Source organism: Cavia porcellus, unplaced genomic scaffold (genome assembly GCF_034190915.1).
Source record: "Cavia porcellus strain 051 isolate PalLab524CR breed Dunkin Hartley unplaced genomic scaffold, mCavPor4.1 scaffold_16, whole genome shotgun sequence".
Classification (NCBI taxonomy): Eukaryota; Metazoa; Chordata; class Mammalia; order Rodentia; family Caviidae; genus Cavia; species Cavia porcellus.
The window spans coordinates 66,985,036-67,008,577 of record NW_026947499.1 but is presented as its reverse complement, the minus strand read 5'-3'; the positions used below and the strand labels follow the sequence as shown (position 1 = coordinate 67,008,577).

The 23,542-nt window shown below is 40.1% G+C and overlaps 1 protein-coding gene across 3 annotated transcripts in view; it reads left to right on the top strand.

Moving 5' to 3' along the window:
• Col19a1 (collagen type XIX alpha 1 chain) overlaps positions 1 to 23,542 on the top strand; it is a 305,188-nt gene that overhangs the window by 261,275 nt on the left and 20,371 nt on the right. For all 3 annotated transcript variants that reach the window (XM_003478284.5, XM_013142233.3, XM_005007610.4), the window contains 8 exons: positions 1,712 to 1,765; positions 4,337 to 4,381; positions 7,558 to 7,602; positions 7,706 to 7,768; positions 11,858 to 11,893; positions 12,019 to 12,063; positions 14,565 to 14,735; positions 17,340 to 17,406. In XM_003478284.5, coding sequence (XP_003478332.3) covers positions 1,712 to 1,765; positions 4,337 to 4,381; positions 7,558 to 7,602; positions 7,706 to 7,768; positions 11,858 to 11,893; positions 12,019 to 12,063; positions 14,565 to 14,735; positions 17,340 to 17,406 — 526 coding nt within the window. The remainder of the gene's footprint in view (positions 1 to 1,711; positions 1,766 to 4,336; positions 4,382 to 7,557; positions 7,603 to 7,705; positions 7,769 to 11,857; positions 11,894 to 12,018; positions 12,064 to 14,564; positions 14,736 to 17,339; positions 17,407 to 23,542) is intronic.

Here is a 23,542-nt window from a genome sequence, read left to right as displayed (position 1 = left end):
GAAAGTGACTGGCAGCAAAGATGAAGACATACTTGAGTAGAATTCGAAGAGCTCGAGTTGCACAGTTCCCAAACGAAACAAAGGATTATGACTAAAGATGCATCAAATGTGTTCCTCTGTTTTTAGAGATGTGAACTAAATGAAGCCCCAAAAAAGAGAAAGATGGAATCGTGAAATTAAATTCTGTGTCAACATTCAAGCTTATCCTAGAAAAAGAAACTGAAATTCCTCTCTTGGGTCCTTTACATGCACCACCCTATAACTTCTTGTCCCGCGCCATTTATCTGGTAATGGAGAAATGATAGCCCATGCCACAGAAATTAGCCAGGAGTGAGAGAATTGCTGGACCAGAGTAGAAGACTGAAAAGCCTTTTTGAGGAGGACAGGGGAAATGGACCCTTCCACTGTCCTCCAACTCCCTGACACTGGTCTGTTCAGTAAACCTTTATAGAGGAAAATTACCCTTACCTGAATATATCATCTTCTACAGCAAACCATTTTCTTTGGAATTCAATGGTGTTTAATTGAAAACTTAATTATCAGTTACTTTCAAATATGGAATGATAGATTGGGCACCTTCGGCATCCTGAGAGCTGTTGGGAATGTAAACAGCGACTCAGGAGTGACAGCTCAGGGCCCTCACAGGGCCTTGTGCAGAATAAACTCTGAACATCTTTTTAAATTTTTGTTTTTCTGATTGACAGGTTGCATATTAGTGTGCACTTTAAAAGATTTCCAACGCATAGAAAATACCAAGTCATTTGCTTGCTTATGAAGGCTCCTTCTATGATAAGGAAAATATCATAAGCAATAATGAAAGAGTCTCAGCAATATTTTTGAAGATTAGAATTATATGCAAAACCTGCATTTACAGAGGATCAAATTTGGCAGCTCTGGTTCCTGTGTGATTACATTTGCAGCATCCAGTGTGAATATTTGGAGTGAACATTAATTCATCAGTAAGAAAGTATCAAACAACTTTGCCACTTTATCTCTTTTTAATTTTTAAATTTTTTTTTTATTCACCTCTTTCTTGATTGGGAAGCCCTAGTGGAAGCAGCTTCCCTCCCCACAGTGTTTCCGGACGTGTTCCCTGAAGACCCTCAGGCTCCTTAGCCTGACATCTTACACTGAATATGGAAAAGTTCTTTTTTTTTTTTTTAATGGAAACTGCTAGTCCATCCCCTATGAGTGAGCTATTCGTTTGAGTGATGACTTTCAAAGTCACTGCCAAGGCTGCCCCTGGGGTGGTTCCCGTGCTGGGCTTTGGGGAGCACTCAGGATGCTAAGTGCTGCCTTGACAGCACCACTCACCCACTCTGACAGAGCAAGTCTTATTCTCTGGCACTGCGCAGTCCCAGGTACCCAGCAAATTGGCAAACTTATTGAAGCTGAACCTTCCATTCTAATTCTTACTGAAATTGGAGTTATTACTGACTAGAAGGATTCATTCTGATTACATTCTTAATCAGAAAATTATCAAAAATATACCTCTTGAGAACAGCTTTATTCACAAACTGTTTTCATGTTCCAAATCTAATATTACATTGCTTGAAACTAGAGAATACTATTTACTTGTGAAATTACAGATCTTGGCTGGAGAGAGTTAGGCGGTGGTGGTGGGGTAGGCAAAAAATATCTGCTGTTCAAATTGGTATATAAAAACTTTTTGATCATTTCATCTACATTTCTCTATGTTCATATCTCACAGGGGGAGCCTGGTGCAATGGGCTTGCCAGGACTAGAAGGATTTCCAGGCATAAAGGTAAGCACAGAAGATACAAATGTGTTTTTACATTCAAGGTGTGTGTGAGTCACTTTTTCATCACTGGGATAACTACTCAACACCCACAATTTTCGAAAGGAGAGGTTTGTTTGGCTCGTGGTAGCAGAAGTTTCAGTCTATTGTTGGCTCATCCAGAGTACAATGGCTGATGGAAGGTTGTGGCAGAAGAAAGCTTCTCACTCTGTGTGGCCAGGAAACAGAGAGGCTGATCCAGGGACAAGAATACGTCCTTCCAGATCGCGTCCCCAGTGACAACCTCCAACTCAGCCCCACCTCCTGAGCCACATTCCGCTACTGGGCCCATCTGTAGACATATTCCCCGATGACTACAGTGCCCCATGATCTAACAACTTTCCCAAAGCCCTGCCTCTGGATACATGAGACTTTAGGGGACATTTTAGATTTAAACTATAACATTCAAAAATGTTTACTAATTTCCTACTGTTATGCTAGGAACTGTTTTAGACTGAGGATACATAAGGGAACAAAATATGCAAAATTCTTTGGTCATACAGAATTTCTAGGTAGCAAAAGGATACAAAAGCTAGAAGAATAAATATAAAAACCGAGCAATATTCATGATAAATACTATGGAAAGAAAGAAAAAGAACAAGTTAAGGTGGATCAAGTGTACTTGAGAGACAGAGTTGGTTTTGTAATTATAAAGAAGATGTCTACAAAGGCAAGATCTAAGCAATGACCTGAAGAAGATGAAGGACATGTAGCTAAGTCCCATCAAGTTTGAAGGAAGAATGTTCTAAGCCTGGGGGTTTAACTCAGTGCTGGAGCGTTTGCCTAGCACACAGCATGTGGGAGGCCCTTCAGATGTGAACCCTGAAAAAGTTCCAGGAAGTGGGTATAGTAGATATGAAGGCCCTAAAACATGACATTTTCTGCTAGATCCCAGGAGACCAGGGGAGGAGTGAAGGTAGGGGTAGGAGAGGTAGAGGCAGAAGCGAAGAGTAGCCTCGCTGAGAGGAGAATACTACTCAGTTGTCACTGGGAGACCAGTGCTGGTCTGCAGATCTTGGTCATGGGCCCTGGCGGTAAGGTGAGCACAGAGACTAGGAGTAAGCTGCCAGGACTTGTCCAGTGATTTATCTAGCAAGCATGTGATCAGTAGATTTATGTTGGTTCATATATTAGAAAATAACTAAATAAACAACTCTCATCAAAAAGGTAGTGTGAGAAGCCTTGTAGGGAGGCTCATGGGCCCCTGTAGGGACTTTTCTTTCCCTGAGTGAAATGCAGAGCCATTGTGGTTTCTGAGTGCAGTGGGAAAACCAGCAGAGGAGGCAGTGGAGTGAAGGGATGCCAGAAGGGTGTGGGACTCAGTGGAAGCACATGTGAGCAGAGCAGAGTCTAGAAATATTCCCGGGTGTATGGCCTGGGCATTCTAGCATGATGGGATGCTAATCATCTAAAATGAAGATTATGTTCATTTTTTACATTAACCTGTATGAAATTTGCCTGGAATGTAAAGACAGGAGTCAAACTTTTGAGGTTAATCTGGTGACCAGCCCTGTTTGTAAAATGATGCCCCTGTTTCTTTACTAAAATCCTATTATGAATGCTGGACTATCTCTGAGATTTAAATCTTACTGCATTGATATACTGCTTAACTTTATGCCAGCATTCCATCATCTCAGTTACTTTTGCTTTATATGTTTAATATTGATATTGCTGATATCTATTTATTTTCTTTTATCCTCTCTGATTCATTATCTCAAGTTGAACTTTAATATGTTTTGATCAAACTGCAATTTTGTAAGAATTGGCATTAAGTTTATAAATTAGTTGGGCAGTGACACCTTTACAGCATTGTCATGTCCTCCAAGAGCATAGTGTATATCTTCATTTCATCAAGCCCTCTTTTATGTAAGTTATGAAGTTTTTAAGGTAGGGCTTGCCCAACAAAATTGCCATTGTATTATCCCATATATAACCATCAGCATTTTTAGCATGGTCAGCTATATCTAAATACCACGCTTCCTCTTAAAAGGAGTTGTCACTGTTTTTCAGAACAATTAATAGAATATTCTGATTAATCAAATGAGGAGAATTGGAACCTTTAACTCTAGATCCTTGCAGTCTGTATTCAATGAAGCCAATATTAAAAAAGCTTTTTAGAAGACGCTCAAATGTGATTGATCTTCCAAGTAATAGTAATTGACTAATTTTACATATATGTGCAGAGTCCTATTAAAAGTAAGTCACGGGGCTGGGGATTTAGCTCAGCGGCATAAGCGCCTGCCTTGCAAGCAGGCAGTCATGAGTTCGATCCCCGGTACCGATAAAAAGGAAAAAGACAAAAAAAAAAAAAAAAAAAAAGTAAGTCACAGATGAAATGTATGCAATTTTTCTGTGGGAGAAAAAGTTATACTGAATTCATTTGGGCCCTTGGTTCCTTTTTTCTGTATAGCCTCTAGCTTCATGACAGATTATCCAATCCAAAGAAAAGCTTCACCAAATCTGCATAATTATTTGAACATTGGCTTTATAAGGCTATACAGATATTCTAAGTAATCATTTTTATTTTAATCTCAACAGGGAGATAGAGGCCCAGCAGGTCCTCCAGGAATAGCTGGGGTATCGGTGAGTTCATATATTAGTTTTGTAGGTGAATGTTTTCTTCTGCATGATAACCCTCAAGAAGCACAGGGGATCACAGTGTAACTTATGTGACATTAGGTTCCTGCCCCTTCACCGACCCAATTCAAGAATATGCTATTCTTCTTACCTCGCTTTTATTTTTGTCTTTTTTTTTTTTTTCCTTTCCAAGTCACTTTGTTGGGGGGAGGGACCCAGCTACCCATGACTGCATATTAATAGGCAAGCACAGCTCTGAAACCTTGCATTCTTTGCCTATCCGTGCTGTATTGGAGGTTCCCAGTCTTCAGAAGGCAGAGCTCTCATCCCTGAGCACATGCTTCAAGTTGCTTCTGTGGCGCTGTGGTCCACCTGAGCCACCCCTTAGCCCAGCGCTATTAACAGAGCTTTACTGCGGTTAATGTCACCTCATAAACTGGCCCTTGGTCCCCTCAATCACTTTTATTGCTCTCTGATGTCAAATGTTTTAATCTCATCAAGGTCTTTTCAAATGAATAGGAAGGGCTTCAGGAAAGATTGGCATCATTTTTCTGAGCCCTAGGGATCATTCTGATCTTTATCCAGGATACTCTAATTAAAATTTCGTGGTCATGCACAGTGAAGAAGAGGACATTTATCCTCCTGCCAGGTGCACTGCAGGGCAGGTCCAGGATGAGGGTATGAGGGTATAGGAAAGGGAGGGGAAACTAGGTATTTCAGTCCCAGGAACAGGAGAGTGATGAGAAAGTGCCCCGCAATCCCCACCTACAGACACACCTGCAGACCCAGTCCCCAGCTGCCCCTCATCCCCTGCAGTGGAGCAGCCACTCTGCTCCGTGGCACTGACCTGCCAAGTCAGGTCACAAAAGATAAAATTCCATCCATACTCCGTGTCTTTTATTGAAAATGACATCCCACTACCTAGCTTGTCTGGATAAAGATAAATATATCTGTGGCTATAAAAGTAAACTATATAAACAAAACTATTATCTTTCACAAGAACATCAAAGTTTTTTTTACTAAAGAGATTTCTCTTGAAAACCAACAATACATTTAATCCCGTTCCCTCCCTCCTCACCCCTTTCTACTACCACATCTAGGAATGTATTTGGGACTCTGTTTCTGGAATGACTTTCAGAACACTTTATAATGTTTTCCTCTTCTTTATATCCTATTTTTCTTCCATGGATTATAGTGAAGCTGAATTTCCTATTGTATTCACCAGGGTGTGACCGTAAATTACTTTTTGCTGATACTCTAAACTAAGTCTATCTTCAAAGAAAAATTACAGCATATCACATAAAGTATTACAAATACATGGTACCATCTCCAAAGACAATCTAAATGAGATATTTCAAACTCACATGCCACCCCCAACACACAAAGACACACACACACACACACACACACACATACACACACACACACACACACACACACACACACACAGTACTGGGAGAACTGAACCCAGAGCTGTTATACTGAACTATTTCCCCATTTTTCAGTTTTTAGATTTTGATGTAGGGTCTCATTAAGTCTCTTTGTCACCCACGTTGGACTCAAGCTTGAGATTCTCCTGCCACAATCTCCATGAGTGCAGAGATTACAGGCATGCACCACCATGCTCACCTCCAAAGATATTTTAGGGGGATGTAGTCTGATTGAAAAATGCACCAACCTGTCATCTATTTGGATACCTAACATCTGACACATTTATTTAAAAGGCAGTTTTCATATCTTAAAATTAAGAACACTAACTGACACAAATAGGAAGGGGTAAAATTTTTATGCACTGCAATTATGTAGCATAATTTAAAATATTCCTTTATTTCTGTAACTGTACATACCTTATAGTGGCTCAGAAAATAAAATGGTTGAATAGTTCTAGAAATAGTCATAATGGTTACAGGACGGTGAACTCTACACTTAGTAATTTAAATGGCTTTGTGTTATATATGTTTTATCACTATGAAAAATTGAGATGGTAGTTGTAGTCGAGCAGGCAGGGGTGGAGCCTGACGCCACTTGGACACAGGTTCAGTTGGATGTGGTCCAAGGAGACCCAGCTCAGCTCCTCCTAGAGCAGACCAACTCTCCTGCATATTTAAGGGCGCCCAGGGACTCCCCCTCTCCTGAGATGTCAGGTGGGTAAACAGAAGGAATTCAATGCAGTGGCAGTTGTGGGCAGGGCTTTGTCACCGCGTTCTCCTCCAGCCTGCTACCAGAGCCCCCTGACTTTTGTGGCTGTCGCTGCTTTCCAGTTCCTTGGCTTAGTATCCCAAGACATCCATTTGCCCCATCTCCCATCCCAGGCCTCCTTTCATACTGGCCTTCTCAGCTCTGACATCTCCCCCAGCTGGGACCACAGAGACTTCAGGAGCTCCTAAAGGAGCCGGGGTGCACTCTCAGCACCCCCCCCACCCCGTGTTTAACTTCACCATGCAGCCATCTGTACCCGCAGGAGACTCCCCAGACTTTACACAGCAAGTGGACAAAGCGTCCTCTTTTTCCTAAGGATCTCACCCCATACTGCATCTCCCTCTGATCTGCTTCACAACCTTATTAGGTCCAAGGGTAGGAAGTGATTCCTTCCAGAAGCCTGGTCTGAACACACTTCAGCGCTTCTCTCCCTCGGCGTCTACTGAATCATCGCTCCCTTATCCTTCCCTGTGGTCTCTGCTCCGGTGTCTCCCCTAGTGCTGTCCTTCACGCCACAGTGTATTGAAAAAAAAAAAAAAAAAAAAAAATCTTTTCCTCTCTTTTTCAGCAAAAAGGGCCTTTTCAAGCTACCTTACTATGAACATAAAAACTCTTTTATAAAACTCACAGTCTAGGAAGATCTCTTCGACTATCTGTACCATTCCTCCCCAGCTAGCAAAAAAGAACTACTGGGAAAAAAGGCAGGAGAGGAATTTCCAGCAATGTGGATACATTGGTTGAACCTTTTCAAAAGCATCTGCTGCCCCTAACCCTCCACCGTCCGTGCAGACATACACTCAGAGCACTGCACTCTGGGCGTGCCTCATGGGCTGTAGAGTATGTACACTGGATGCTGTCCTGTTAGGGATGTCACTCCAGAGAGCCGCTGCCCTGGCGGCACCTCAGACTTATGGGAGGGGAAAAGTGCGTGACACCATTCAGTAATTTAGCTTCTGACCTTCCTCTACAATTTGCTTTCCCAGGGAAAACCTGGTACCCCAGGACCTCCGGGAGTCCCAGGGGAGCCGGTGAGTGACCAGTCATTGTGCTAACCCTTGGACCTCTGCTGTACTTGTATTCAGCCTCAAAGCATCCCTTGGCCATTACATCTTTCTGTGGATGTGTTTATAGGGGGAAAGAGGACCTGTTGGAGATGTAGGTTTCCCTGGACCAGAAGGACCCCCTGGAAAACCAGTAAGTACTTTCTACTGTTCAGAATCTGCTGCTGTGAGAAATGTTTGAAGCACCAGCTCCCCTGCCCCGCCCCTGCTGTCTCATCAGAAACTGACATTTGAATAAGAAGTTTTGAAAAAAGGGGCCAAGAGTATATAGCTCAGTGGCATGGCATCTGCCTGGCCAGCGTGAGGTCCTGAGTTCATTTCCTGGTTCCAAAAATAAAACAAGTTTTGAAAAGGAGCATGTTCTACAGATAGATTTAGAGGGCCACACGTGCAGGTTCTCATTAAATTTCTTAGATCTCAGTATGTTATCTTTGCCCTAAACAGTGGTTAAAATGGTAAGGTCTTCAAATGCCAGGAAAATAGACTCATTATTTTTTAAGAATAATGTTCTTAGCAGGATTATAAAATGCCCTTTCACATCTTAAAATATAAGCATTGTAGTCACTTTCTCTTTACTGCAACACAATGCCTGATGTTCACCACTTAACGAGTGCTTACAGTCTGTGGTCCACTGGCCCAGGTGGAAAGGGCACTGCAGGTGGCACTGTGGAGGAGAACTGCTCATGCCATGACAGTCAGGAAGCAGAGACAAAAGGGAAGAGCAGGGGTAGGAGAGCCACCTCCCAGGTCACTGCCCTGGTGACCCTGCTCTAACCAGGCCCACCTCCTACAGCACCTTCAGCCTCTGGTCTCACCAGGGAATGAATCCTCTGATCATAACAGCACCCCACAATCACACTTGGGGCTTTGCTGATACGTTTCCTGATCTAAACCATCACAGTAAAGAAACCAGATTCACAGATATAATACCTATATGTTAAGCCAAAGTAGAAGCTACAGTCTCAGATTCCCTCCTACGCATGTTCTTACACTCTCATAAATCAGTGGTACCAATCCCCTGTGTCCTAACTGAGCCCTCAGCACCGATATGTGTTATGGGCCTGCCATTGTAACATTCATTTGTATTCCGTTCCACATGACTTCATCCAGTTCTGCTGTTTGCCACACTGCATTGGGCCCTAAAAGACGGAGACCAAGGGTGAATCTAACACCCCCACACACACTCCCTTTCTGGTTTATTTGCTGTGGAATGTGTGGGAAGGTCAGAGCTCTGCAGAGGAAGAAGGTGAAAAGAAATAAGCTGCACAGAAGTCAGCTCAGCACCTCTGAGAAACTGCAGGGTTGGTGTATTCTCTAGGGACTGTCTCCCCAGAGCCAGCGATGTGAAGCATGGAGATCTTATGCAACTGAAAGTTAAAGATCTGGATCTGGGCTAAGACACACAGCATTTCCTGAGTCAGTTAAGTACCATAGACGAAAGGGTTTCTAGCACTAGCCTTAAGAAGTGCCCAGTAAATATTCACTTCACCCCACATTCCTATTAACTATTCAGTAAAAAGCTGCCATTGCCCCCCCCCCAGGGAATTACACAAATATTTCTTGGGCACATGATACACCCTAGACACTGTTGTGGGAGGTGAGAGCTCACTGGGTTTGTTCTCTTGTAAACAAATGCATAAACATATTCACACCCATTCACTGTTAGTTGGATATTTTGGTAGAGTAGAGCACTGCAGTGTATAAATAAACTCTGTAGAGAAGCCCTGCAATTGGAGCATAAACTTGCGTGAATTGAGAGATTGAGCCATGACCAAATTGGAGAGAACATTATTTTTTAGGCAAAAGAAATGGCCCAGAGGGGAGCAAGCCCAGTGAGATCCAGGGGGAATCAAAAAGATATCAAGTCAAAGGTGAATGAAATAGAAGAGTAAATGAAGCTGCAAGTCTTGCTAAGGGAACTGGAAGCCTGTTCAGGTCGGAGGCAGGTGCCGTCAGACCAGTGAGAAAGCCTGGATGTCGCTGGGCTTGGACAGAAATGCCAGGAGTTCTGCATCTGGAGCATGTTCACATTGAAGCACTAGTGGATTCCAAAGTGGAAATGCCTAGTGTACTGGGGGTATATGCACCTGAACGTTACAAGAGACCAGGATTGGAGAGACCACTACGGGTGTGAACTCGAGGGAAATGTAGTCACTGTGGATGGAGAGAGCACTTCCACTGTTAGGAAAAGGACCAGCAAAGATGGCTGGGAAGGCGCTAACAGTGAGATAGGAACCAGGAAAATGCCATTTCGTGGGCATCAGTGAACGGAGGGTTTTGACAGAAAGGAGAGAAGAGTGATAAACACAGATACGAAATAATGAAGACTAAGGATTCTCCACTGGATGCGGAAATATGGAGATCATTGTTGGGAGAAGTTATTTTAGTTAGTACTTGACAGGAATGACCCAATCTCTTAATAAGAGGGGACATTTTGGTCACATAAGAGAATGGAGACTAAGTAGGACCAGAGCACTGACCCCTGCTCAGGAGTGGAAATCTTTAGTAAGAGCAACAGTTCATCCTTCTCAACTGCAGAAGCTGGGGAGGGCAATCAGAAGATGAGTACAAAGGATTAATGGAACCAGCGAAGCAAAGGTGGGAGACTTCTCTGTTTCCTCAGCACATGGAAAATTGAGGTTGTCAGGTAGGGGGGAGAAATCAAGAGGTGATACGGAAGTTTTGAAGGGGAAATAGCAGTGCTTTTAGGGACAAGGAAAGAGAATCAAACTGACAGATACAGAAGGAGGATCTCATAAAGCTGAGGGGCTGGCTGCAACCTGCTGTCAGGCAATTAGGTTAGAACATACACCAGTCAGCTACTCAGATGCAGGTGTGGGGTAGAAAGAAAGCCGGTTATGCCCAGGTGGAGGGTTCGGCCAGATGAGTAGGATGCGGGAAAAGAACAAATGCAAATGAGGGATATAAAGCAGGACGCCTTATGGATAGAAAGCAACACCTTTATATACAAAAGAGGATGTTATAATATTCTTTTCTTATATTGTTACCAAGAACATGAATTTTATTTTTGTGCTTATCATCTTTTATTCATGGCAATTGTTTCTTTTACATCCTGTTCTTAATCGGCTTTATCTTTGCTGCTTGTGTTCCTTGGTATAATAAATTCTTCGAACCGTATACGTCAGGGAATATGTTCTCAGTTAAAGTACTCTAGATAACTCCCAGGATATTTCAGAGAGGTTAGGAGACTGTGCTTGGGTTATCAACTGTGACAGATTTCGGGGTAATTTACAGCAGTGAAAACATGAGGTTGTCTGCAGTTTCAACTTCACAAATCTATTCTAGCACAGTAAGAGTCTCTTGGGCTTTTCAGAAAGCGTGTCCGTGCAATTGCCTGCAGGCTATCACATCACCCTCGCTTTGATCTCTCTCTTCAAATCAAATCTCAGAAATATATCTGCTGTTGGGCCTTGGGTATTTGACTTGACCCCAAGTACTATTTATTCCTGTTTACATCTCCCGACCAGTAGTTCTTCCAATCTTATAAATCTCCAAGCAGAACTAGGCTTTATTTCTACTTCCCAAACTGCCTTTTAAAGATCAGGAAACATTCCATTTTCTTATAAAAAGACACTACCTAATACCCTCTCAAACCATGATTACAGATGTCTGGCTTTCCTTTCATATTTTCCAACTGAAAAATTACAATTGTTCTCCAGCTGACAGTTTATTTCATAGTCGCATCAGGCTCTGACCATGTTCTGAAATTCCCCCAGCAGCAACTGAGACCACTTACAAAGAATGAATGACTCTATGCTGGAAAATGTGTTTGAAGGTAATAAAAATGCCAGGCCCCAGCCAGCTAATGCTCTGGGGCCCTTTCTTATCTCCCAAAGTGTTTCTAATCAGAAATGAGATAGAGGAAATGATTTCTGGTGATAAAGACAATGGGCTGTTTTCCATGTTATCTTATTTAATCCTTAGTTGTAAGTCCATCACCAGACCCCTCACTTTGGAAGAATTGATTCCTTCTGAGTTTAAGCAAACTGCCCAAACCAGATCAATAGGACTAGTAGCAAGAGCCAGAATTTGCACTCAAGGCCATCTGCTTGTAAAGATTGTGTTTTCTGTTTTACCACACTGACTCACCAAGATCTCAGGAGATTTACTACTCAGGATTCATCCTTGAAACATTACCCTTTTGTTCTGTTTAACCATGTCTGTTGATGAAGAATTAGAAATATCTTTTTTGTCTTTATAGGGAATAAATGGAAAAGATGGCTTACCAGGTGCTCAGGTACTGAAAAATAACACTTAAAAATTTTAATTCATAACCACATCCAAATACCTAACATTTAGATTGGCCAGATTGATGAGGCCTCTCAGAAAGCAATGATTTTGATGTTGTCATCTGTTTTTCAGGGCCTCATGGGGAAACCTGGAGACAGAGGCCCCAAAGGAGAACGTGTACGTATACTGCTTTTGTCATTGCTCTTTAAGTCTGTTACAAGTGTGCCACCATTCCGGTTACCCAGCTCTGTGCATAGACACTTATAAATCTCCCCCACCAGAAAGACCAAGCTCTCCGTGAGGCATTAAATAGGAGCACTGACAGACCTTGAAGCAGGCCATATGGCAATTACCCTGCTGTTGGCCTTTGCTCTTCTAGTTTGGAAAGTGTTTATGGTCCAGTCTTAGACTCACACGCTTGCTATAACCATCACCCAAGTTTGATTTGTTTTGTTGTTTTTTTGTTGTCATTGTCGTTGTTTAAAGAGAGGTGTTTCTCAACCTCTGTCAATACTTAGAGACCGATAATTTTTTGTGTGTGGTTGGGCATCCTATGTGTTCTAGAATGTGTAGAAACTTCCACTGCCTGCCAGATATAGTATAGCCGCCATCCTCCCAAAAGTGTCCTCAGACATCACCAAATGCTTCCCGGGCTCAGACTTGTCCTGGTTGGGAACCACTGATCTAGAAGAATCCTGAGTAAGGAAGATGGAGTGAGGATGTGGGAAAACAGGGCAACTGCACATGTAATGAAGTTATTAATAATGCCACCTAGCTGATAGACTTGTATTGAATTGTTTGGGCTGCCAATATTATATTTGAAAGTTCCTATCATTTTCTTTAATGAACCTCAATACTTTCTAATAGGACTGATATCACAAATCACTACTGCAAGTCATTCAGGCACCATTACTTAATATAATTCTATCTAGGGATGTGCTTACTTGAAACTATGGGCACGTTTGTGTTTGTAAACTGTAATCCATGATAACTAAGGAAAATATTAAAAATGAAACATACATTTAAAAATAAAAATATTTTTCTTTGTCTCCCTGCAGAGAAATAAACACTTTTGATATTTTGAATCTATTTTCTTTTCTCCATATATTTAATACACACATACATACACACAGGTATCAGTGTAAAGAAATATATAGTTTTCTAAAAATAAGTCCATGCTGTTTTGTAAATAACTTTTCATGTAGTGACACACAGTAACTATTTTTCTCAGTCAGTAAATATATATGTACATCTACCTTTCAATGGCTATATCTTCTTGGATATGTTTACTAACCTAGTCTCTCTTTGCTGACCATTTTCTTCCTAGTTTTTATAATAAATATTACTGTACCAAATGTCTTTCTAACACATAAAAATATTAAGAATTAAATTTACGTTTCACATTTACTTTGTGTTGATCAAAGTGTGCTAGTATTTTTAGCTATCTCAGAAGTGTCTCCCAATGTGACCTGGTTTGATTTGCCTATACACAGATATATTTTCATTATTTTTTAAAATTCAAGACAACTACAGTTTGACCAGTAACAGAGTAAATTACAAATGCAACAGGGCGCCCTCAAGCACCATCCCATCTTATGTGAACATAAGGTGGGAACATCATCACCTCCTGGTACCATGAGACTCAATATTTGAAACTGTATAACGGAGACACCTGCTCTAATCTCTTCCTCTTCCACTCTTGGCCAAACCCATCCAGCAGTAGACACACCATATAACAAAGACAGCATTAAAGAGACTTCATTATCAGATTCGTATACATCTAACAGAGTTTCCTTTCTAATTCTGATTATTTTACTCAGCAATTCCTCCTGAGTAAACGATCCAAGCGCCATCCCTCTTCTTCAGCTTTGAGCCTTTCAAAGGCTCCCCTGGCCTTCCTGAGTTATGTATATTTCTGAAACTGAACATATGACCACACATACACATGCAAAAATTGAGCACTGGAGACAAAACCAATCCATCTAATAAGGACCAGACAAACTGGGGCAATTCAGGAAGGAGGAAAACATGTATGTGACTTAGAAAAGGCTTCAAGTGTCCTGAAGTTTTCTTTCAAGGAAAATCTCAGTGGGGAGACCATTTTGGCAATTTTTCATTTTTACTGCAAACAAGACTCAGATCTGGAGTGACAGGTGTGTTGACTTTCAAAAGCACCCCCTTTAAATTCAGCGCAAAGCATGACTCTGCATCAGTATTCTTGATCTAGAGCACAGATGGTGAACCTTTCAAAGACTAGTGCCCAAACTGCAAGCCAAACCTCACTTATTGATCGCCAAGTGCAAACACTGCAATTAAACCTCAATACTGAAAGTTTAGCTTAGAAAATCAGCTGTCATTTCAACACTCAGCTGCTAGGGCAACTTGGCTCATGTGCCAACAGAGAGGGCTCTATATGCCCACAACAGCACGTGTACCATTAGTTTGCTACCACTGATCTAGAGAGTGCATCCAAGGCACAAAGCAGTGTTCTATTAAGTAAATTCCCTTAGATATGATTGTATTAATATCCCAGCTTTATAAAGAGGAAAGAGAGACTTTAATTTACTTATCTTAGGTCCCACAGCAAATAAATAGCAGTATGAATCTAGAACTTGCTCTTGGCCATATCAAATGTTTTTCTAGATAAGACCATCCCTGATCTTTTTTCCCCATAACAGGGTGATCAGGGAATTCCTGGAGACAGAGGTCCACAAGGTGAAAGAGGAAAACCAGGCTTTATGGGCATGAAAGGAGCCATAGGTCCTGTGGGGCCACCAGGAAGCAAGGGCTCTGTTGGATCACCTGGCCACCAAGGCCCCCCGGGAGCCCCAGGCCTCCCTAGTGCTCCGGTAAGTGGTGCTGAGTCCCTCAAGGACTCCTGCCTAGTACTGTTTGTGTGCTCTGCCTATGATGAACCACAATGCTTTTAAAGTACATGAATACCTATACCTGAACCAGTCTCTGGTGTTCTTTAGAATTGTGTGTCAGATCCTTGTTAAGCGCTCAGTATATGTTATTTCATTGATCTTCACAACCAGTCTGGGAGGACAGGTTATGTTTCAGTCCCACTTTTCTAAAAGCAAAAACTAGGAGACCACTTGGCTAAGATCATAGAATCATTCAGTAGGTCACAGCCAGGTTCCAAACTGTGCTTTTAAAATACTACCTATAATGTTGCCTTACACTACAGAGAAACCATGCAAGTCTCTTTCACATTGGGACTCTATTTTGTTGACTGTAAGGACAAGAGATTTTCCCTGAGTAGGGCTTCAAAGGAAAGACCATGTAGGCCCTGCGAGAGTGTTTAAAGAAACCATTATCTATTAATAGCCTCTGGAGTTCACAGAGGAGTTTAATCTGAAAATGATCATGACTGAAGAAAGAAGGGTCCTGGAGTGAACAGGAGAATTAAAGACGTGCTTTCCTCAGACTGATGCCAGATGCAGTGTAGACTAACTGTACAGTGTAGCATATGGGGCGTTCCTACATACATTTTCATTTTTACCTATCTCCCTAAACTCTGCTTTAATAAAGCCTATGTTAATATCAGATATAGTGAAAAGCAATGGGGCATTCCTACAGTTTTCATGTCAGTACTTCTTTATTTTTATCTGCTCTCTCTAAACTCTACTTAAAATGAGACCTGTATAATATGAACTCTTGGCTTTGTGTCAGTAATGTTAAGTGCATTAATTCAAGTTCATTTGTCATACACAGTGAAAGTAATGAAATCAGGTATTTTTTTTTGTTAAGAGGCATGAGAAGGATTTAAGGCAGATGTTAAGAGAAATAAGATGCATTATCATTCAGAAATGGAGACACTGTTACTTTTCTTGAGGGCATAGAAAGCCAATCAGGCATGTTTGGAACTACTTTGTCCAATAGAAATCACTTTATCATCCCATCACATTGTCTTTATTCTAAATGAGCTACTTGTATAAATGAACTAGTACCATAATGTTAGGAAAACCCACAGCAATATTATAATCATATGCCCAGCCACAGAATGGAAACAGGAAGAAGGAAATTGTAAGGGAGAATGATGAGAGGTCTACCAAGACAGAGACTTCTACAAATTAAGGCTCTTGTCTAATTGTAGAGAAGAGTTGAAGCATGATCTAGCCTGAAAATGATACTGCACAGTGATTTTAAAGAGCTTCTGTGTTAGTCACTTTTTTCCATTACTGGGATAAAATACATCCCTGACATTGCAACCTGGCTCATGGATTCAGATGGTTTGGTCTACACTTGTCTGACTCCAGGGCAGAAATGGCATGGCAGAGGGGCATGCAGAAGAAATCTGTTCAACTAATGGCAGCCAGGAAGCAGAGAGATAAGGGGAGGGAGGGGAATGACTATACTCTTTTAGGTCATGCCACCAGTGAACCATGTCTTTCAACCAATCCCCACCTGCTACTAGCACAATCAGCTAGGAACTCTATGAGTTAATTCACTTGTGAGTATAGTGTTTCCATGATCCAGTCTCCTCCCAAAAGCCACACCTCTTCAATGCATGAGATTTTGGAGGAGCAGTTCAGATCTAAGCCATAAAAGCTTTAAAGTCTCACCTACTGATATGCACAATTATAGTCTCTGTTCATGTATACATCTCAAAGTAGAGACCTAGTAATGGGGCTATTCCCTGTCACAACTTCTAATTATATTACAATGTATAGGGCATATTTATTGTCACACATACACCTGGATAATAAGCAAGTAGAATAACTAGATGTGAAAAAATAAAATGCTAACCTTTGAAAATATCAAGGTACTATAGTAAAACATTATCAATGTTAGATTTTTAGTAAATGTGCAGACTTAAGTGTTAAGGCGTTAACAATTCCACTGATGTCATTCATGTACTTGCTTTTACTGGATCTCACAGGCACTTTTCTATGTAGAAATTGCTTGGTACATTTATGATTATAATGTATAAGTTAGACAATAAATTTTGTAATGAAATGGGAAAAATTTGTGAGTTTAGTCTAAGAATAAAAATCTGAAGGAATACTCAGGCAGACTCAGTTACCTTGGATATTTCCCTCCTTTGAGGATATGTATCAAATGGGTAGTTTTCCAGTGTAGTGGAATTAGTTAGTTAAAAGTTAAACTTGAGGTTGGGATACTAACATCATGGTAACACTATTTGAGTTCTTTAATGTTATAAAATGAACTTCTTTTAACTGTGTGAAGCTATACCTCTCCACTAATGGGAAATACGTTAACATCACAGTTTAGAATTCCATCCCTCAGCTTTTAAAGCAATTACACACTTCAATTTACCCTCCTTATTTGATCAAAAGATATTTAGTTCCCAACAGTCAATTTCCAAAAGTATTTTGTTTGATAAATATATCACTACGAGAGTTTCAAATGCGCATACCAACCCACGATGTCGTCTATTCAGTGGAGCTATTCTCTATTATAACGGACAATTCTTTTTCCTTCACTAGGCTGATGCAGTTTCATTCGAAGAAATAAAGAAGTATATTAATCAAGAGGTCCTAAGGATTTTTGAAGGTTAGGTTTGTTTTATAATATTTTATAAAATATTTATGTTGTGATTCCCATCTCTCACCCACTGTGGAATCCCCTCACCAATGTTCTTGAAGCATCACTGAGCAGCAACCTTAAGAAGCAATGTGCTTTATAATGGGGCAGCTGTTTGACAGAAATTCTTCCATGTATTATTAAGTTAAGTGTGCCTCCCTGAAACTTCCTTTCAGCAGCCCAGGTTTGTAAACAGCAGAGGGAAAGTGTCTTCCATTTCCTTGACCGTTTTTCCAGCATTTTTCAGTTTGGATGATACTCTTCCTTATGTTTCTGCTCTTTGGAATAAGAGAGTCTAGCTCAGTGATGCTGAACTTTTTGGAAATAAAACTGAAACCCAAAACCCACTTATTTATAGCAAAGTGCCTGAATACTAAGGTTTTAGTTAAAAGAAGAAAAAAAAAAACCACTCACACACACATGGCGTATGGCTCGCCGCCCCGGGTTGTCTCCTCTACTGGCTGCCTTTTGGGAAATGCTCACCTTGTGTATCACCCTCAGTCACCCATGAGCACTGTGAGCAGGGCTAACCAAAGGCTCAGTGTGCTGGTCTACCAGCCAAACCCACTGCCATCTATCTTTATATGGTTCTTAACTATGATTTTTATATGTTTATGCATCTTTTCAAATGGTTTTTTAAACCAAAAGAGCATCTTAGGACATGTGATAAACGCCTAAAATTCAAAATTTGTCTGTAAATCAAGTACTGCTGGATCATCAGCCATTTTCATTCCTTTACATATTTTCTCTTTTACACCAAAGTGGCAGAATCAAGATGTGATACCAGAGATGGGATATCCACAAAGAGTGTTTATTATCTGGCCCTTAGAAGAGTAAATGTTCTGATCCCTACTCTAGATCCTTCGGTAATTAAGCTGAAGATAATATTGGTTTCCCTGCTAGGCCCAAGCAGCCACTGTCATACTCTTAACTCATTGTAAGCTCTTAATTAAAAATTTTAGATTTTCCTTAAACTTTCTAAACTTAAGTGTTTCTCATTATGAATGACATATTTAGTCTGAAAATCTGAGTATGTTATCTTTTCATTTTCATTAAATTTCAAATGATTTTTATTCATTGTTCCAACTTGAATATATTTTTGAGAATAATCTTTAAGGTAAGTTGGCTCTCATAGCTTTGTGTCATCTCTAAATTTTATAAGCATGTTATCATTCCAGTTGTTGGTAGAAACATTCAGCTAAAAAGTCAAGAATCAAGGACAAGACCTTTCTAAATAACACTGGATTCCTTCTACCCACTTATAAATCAGTTAGTGTATCATTTACTGAACTGTAGCTGTCCCAAAATCCACTCTACATTTGTTTATCTATTCACAAAAATATCACACTATTTTTTAAAGTAATTTTCTAGAAGTCAGGATCATTCTCCTCAATGGTAAGGCTAATAAGTGGAAATTATGTCTCTTTAGCAAATAAGCATAAATTGGATCTCATGATTTCTACTTTTGTTAAACATCACAAACTAAAAATATTATCATTGAGTTTTGTAAGAAAAAGATTACCGTGTACCTCCAAGTCTGTCTTGAGTCTTTTGTGCTCCAAATATGGAACTGTCACTTTCCAAAACTCACTTCTTTATGAGAATTCATACTAATCACTGAAACTCATTGCATAGATAGTAATTATCTAAATATTATCTTTCACACAAGCACTGGAGAAGTACTCACACTGCAACTTCATATGCTTCAGTAACAGAAGAAAAAAGGCATATAAGATCATGAATCCATGCCATAGACTTTTTTATTTTGATCTTTACTAAGCATCTTTACCTAGATCTGAAGATTATTTTTCACCTTTTTTGAGCTACCTGATATTTGCTTTGTGATTTTAATGTTGCACTTAAATTTAGAAAATTTTCTTTTATTTCCATTTTATAACTCTCAAATTCAGCACCGTGGATGAGGCTGTAGCTTTCACAGCCTAACATTCATTCCCTCAACAAGCATCCCTCAAATGTCGACTGTCTGGAAAGAACAAAAAAAGCCAAAACCTTTCAGTTCTTTCATGCTCTTCGGTAGTTCACAGAAGACTGTATAAGCAGCTGGAAAACTGGCAAACAAGAAGGTTAAATCATTACGAAGTTTAAGACAGGTTGCAGGCAATGTCACTGAACAGAGGTCCCCAGCCCTCACCTGCTCCTCCACAAAAGCAGCCAAAGCAATAGGTACACAACTGCATCCTTAAGCGAAGGAGTACAGGAGAATACTGGAATTCAACAGCAAAGAAAGGAAACCTGGTAAAAATTCAAAGCCCTGGGACAGCTGCACAGTAAGAGAAAAAAATTATCCCATCACCTACTATGCAAAGAGTCTCCCTCCACAAGGATAAAGATGAGGGTCCCAGGAAACTCCAGTGGTTAAGATACTGATCATCCTAACTACTGGAAAGTTTTTTGCAGTTCTTTCAGGCTTACAGAATAAACACATAAGAGGCTTGAAATCTAGCATTGGGAAAGTAATTCCCTTCCTCTCCCAGCAAACCCCCTGGAAGTGTAACTAGGAGCCATCTTGTGAGGGAATCTTTTGTCTCATAGGCAATTTTAGGGATCAAGGCCCACAGTACACTTCCCTTTCTGGGCCCCACAGGTATTTCACTGTACTGGCTAAGCTCGTGGCTGCCCCTCATGCCAGATGTGGCTGAGTGGAGTGATGCTGACAGACTTCTGAGAGTGCTATTCAGTGAGAAACAGGTGGATGGGAAAGCTTGCCCTGAGTCCAGGGGCAAGGCCCAATCACATGCAGCTTTTCACAGGGACCAGCAGCTAACATGGTTCCCATCACACCTCTTCTAGTACCACACACAGGAACCAGTGCCTAAGAAAGTAGAGAAAGAATTCAGAGTTCCCGCAGAGACATGTTGCGGCAGTTTTCAACAATGTTGGCATCCCCAAGGCATGGAGTCTAAGGAGGTCCAGAGAGAAATTTTGCATAATGATGGCCATGTCTTACCCTCCTTCACTCCTCTGAGCAGCTTAGCTGAGAAGATGTTACTTGGATCCAACCACAGCCTGCTCCCACTTGATTCCTGGTGAGCATACAAATGAGAATATGGGAAGAAAACATCAGCCTTCACCCTGCCCTTGGGATATGCAACCTAAGGAGATACAGAGAAAATTGCCTGGCCGTGGCTGCTTTTTGCACAGCCTCTCTCCTGTAGCTCCATAGCTGAAATTTTTTCTGGATCCAGCTATGGCATAGTCCCATTGGGTCCCTTGTGAGTACCACACAAGAATTGAGGTCCCATTCCCAGGCATGTATAGCTTTGATGGGAGGTTTTGAAGTCGTGTCTAAGATGGTAATACCCACAATAATAGCAGTGAGAAATAATGCCTCAGCATCCCTATATTGTCACCTGCACATCTTGTCCAATTAGGCAGTAAGTGTCATAGAGGAGTGCTGTGATTCTTGCCCCTCTCTATCCCAAGTGTGTGAGGCCCCTGACCTCTACTGGCATAGCCAAGACCACAGATTTATACAAGTAACAGAGCCAATATCAGTAGTGCCCAAAAAGACTCCCATCATCTGATAGGAGCAACCACTCCTGTGGTAGGAGTAACCACGTGGTACAAACCCCACAAAACACACACACACACACACACACACACACACACACATCTACCTGCTTGAACTGCTAGAATGTCACTACTCTTACAGAATCCCTACAGAATGTCTCACTGATTCCAGTATTGTGCGCACTGTGCCCAGACTAATCACACACTAATCACAAGGAAAAAAAATTTTAAAAAGGAAATTCCACTGTGGTACTCAGCTGGAAATAAACTCAAAATTGCACCTAAGACGTATCTTTAGAAGAAAGTCACTTTCTAAGAAGACCAGACCATACAAATGGCATATATTCATTTCACCAGATGTAAAAATCTCAACATGTGAATACAAGAAATATGAAAAACCAGGTAATATGACTCATCCTAAAGTTCCTAACTCTGTAATAACAGATTCCAAAGAAAATCAAAGAGGTTGACATGCCCAGTAAATAACTCAAAAGAATTATTTCTTTAAATTCAATGAAATCCAATAAAATAAAGTCAAATGAAACTAGGAACATAATGCAGAATATGAGAAATTTGGCAAAAAGACAGATTTTGAAAAAGAACCAATCAGAAATCTTGAAAATAAACAGAACTCAATAAGACAAAAATGCAGCCAAAAACCTCAAGCAAAGACCAACACAAATGGAAAAATAAAAAGAATATTGGAACTGATAGATAAATCTTTTGAAATATTACAATCAGACAGAAATAAGGAGAAAAGAATGAAGAAGATCAAATATCTGCAAAGGGCATAAAAACCTATTCAGTGAAATGATGGAAACTTCCCAAATTTTGGGAAAGACATCTATATTCAAAAACAGGAGGCTTACAGAAACAAAACTGGATATAACTAGTAGATTCTCATGCTGACACACAAAGGTCAAGTTATCAAAAGTACAGGATAAAGAATTTTAAAATCTGTAAGAGAAAAATCACCAAGTCACATTAAAGGGACACCCCATTAGACTAACAGCAGATATTTTATCAAAATTCTACAGGCCAGAAGAGCGTGGAATAATGTATTTCAAGTCCTGCAGGAAAATAACTTCCAATCAATATTGCTCTACCCAGAAGGACGTCTTTCATTAAAAAAAAATGAGGGGGAAAAAACCTTTGAAGAGTAGCAAAAACTAAGAAAACTCAAGACCATTCAACCAGCCTTTGGAGGAGTCCTATATCCAAAAGTGGAAATGGACAACTCATAAGAGTATGTGAAAGTATAAATCTCACTAGAAGACAGATATATAAATGGAAACTAGAAAAAAATCAAACATTACCAACATAGTAGACCACCAAACTACAAAGGTGACTGAGAAAGTTTGAACAAAAAATATTCACAACAGAAGAAAAAATCAAAATAAAAATCACAAATTCATACCTTTCATTAATTTTAAACTCTGAATATAAATTGCCTTAATTTTCTAGTTAAAAGATACAGACCAACTGAATAATCAAAAACTAGGACCCAATATAATATGATACCTACAAGAAACTCACCTCACTAACAAAAACACACAGAGACAGACAGATGCATGAGGATACACACACACACACACACACACACACTCATTGGGAGAAAGTAAAAGGTTTAAAAATGAGATTCTAAGAAAATTTAATTTTTAAAAAACAAGCAAAAGTAGTTATATTTATATCTGACAAAAATAGATTTAAATTTGAGGCAAAAACAATAAGACACCAGGTTACTATATAATGATCATGGATCAATTCATCAAAGTTTAATGATTATAAATCTATATGTACTTAAAAACAAAACACTCAACTTTTAAAAGTAAGCACTAATAAACCTAAAAAAGAGATCTGGCTCCAATACGGTAATACATGGGGAAGTTAATTATTCCTTCCCAGAAGGAAATCAATTATTCCTGTTTGCAGATAATGATTCTATACATAGAAAACCTTAAACGCAGCCTCATGGGGCTATAAGAATAAAGTACCACGATACAAAATTAACATTGAAAATCAGTGGTTTTTCAGTACACCAGAAATGAATTTGCCAAGAAATTATTAAAACAATATCATTTACGATAGTCACAAAGCAACCTTGGTATATGCTTAACTAAGGAAATTAACTGAGATGACACTGAAAGGTATAAAGAGCTTCTATGCTCATAGATTAGATGAATTAATAGTTAATATGTCCACACTATACGTAATGACCTTCAGACTTAATGCAGCTTTTCTCAAAATACCAATGACATTCTTCCATGAATTGGAAAAAGAATCTAAAACTTCACTTAGAAGCACAAATAACACCAAATAGTCAAAGCAATCTCAAAAAAAAAAAAAAAGCTGGAGGCATTACAACACCTGAATTCAAGACATATATAGAGCCATAGTAATAACACCAGTGTGGTATTATCATAAAACACACACATAGACCAGTGTAACAGAATAAAGAACTCAAAAATAAATCGATGCTTCTACAGCCAACTTGATAAAAGTGCCAAAAAGTACACTAACAGGACAGCCTCTTTAACAAACAGTGCTGGGAAACAGTGGATAGCCACATGCAGAA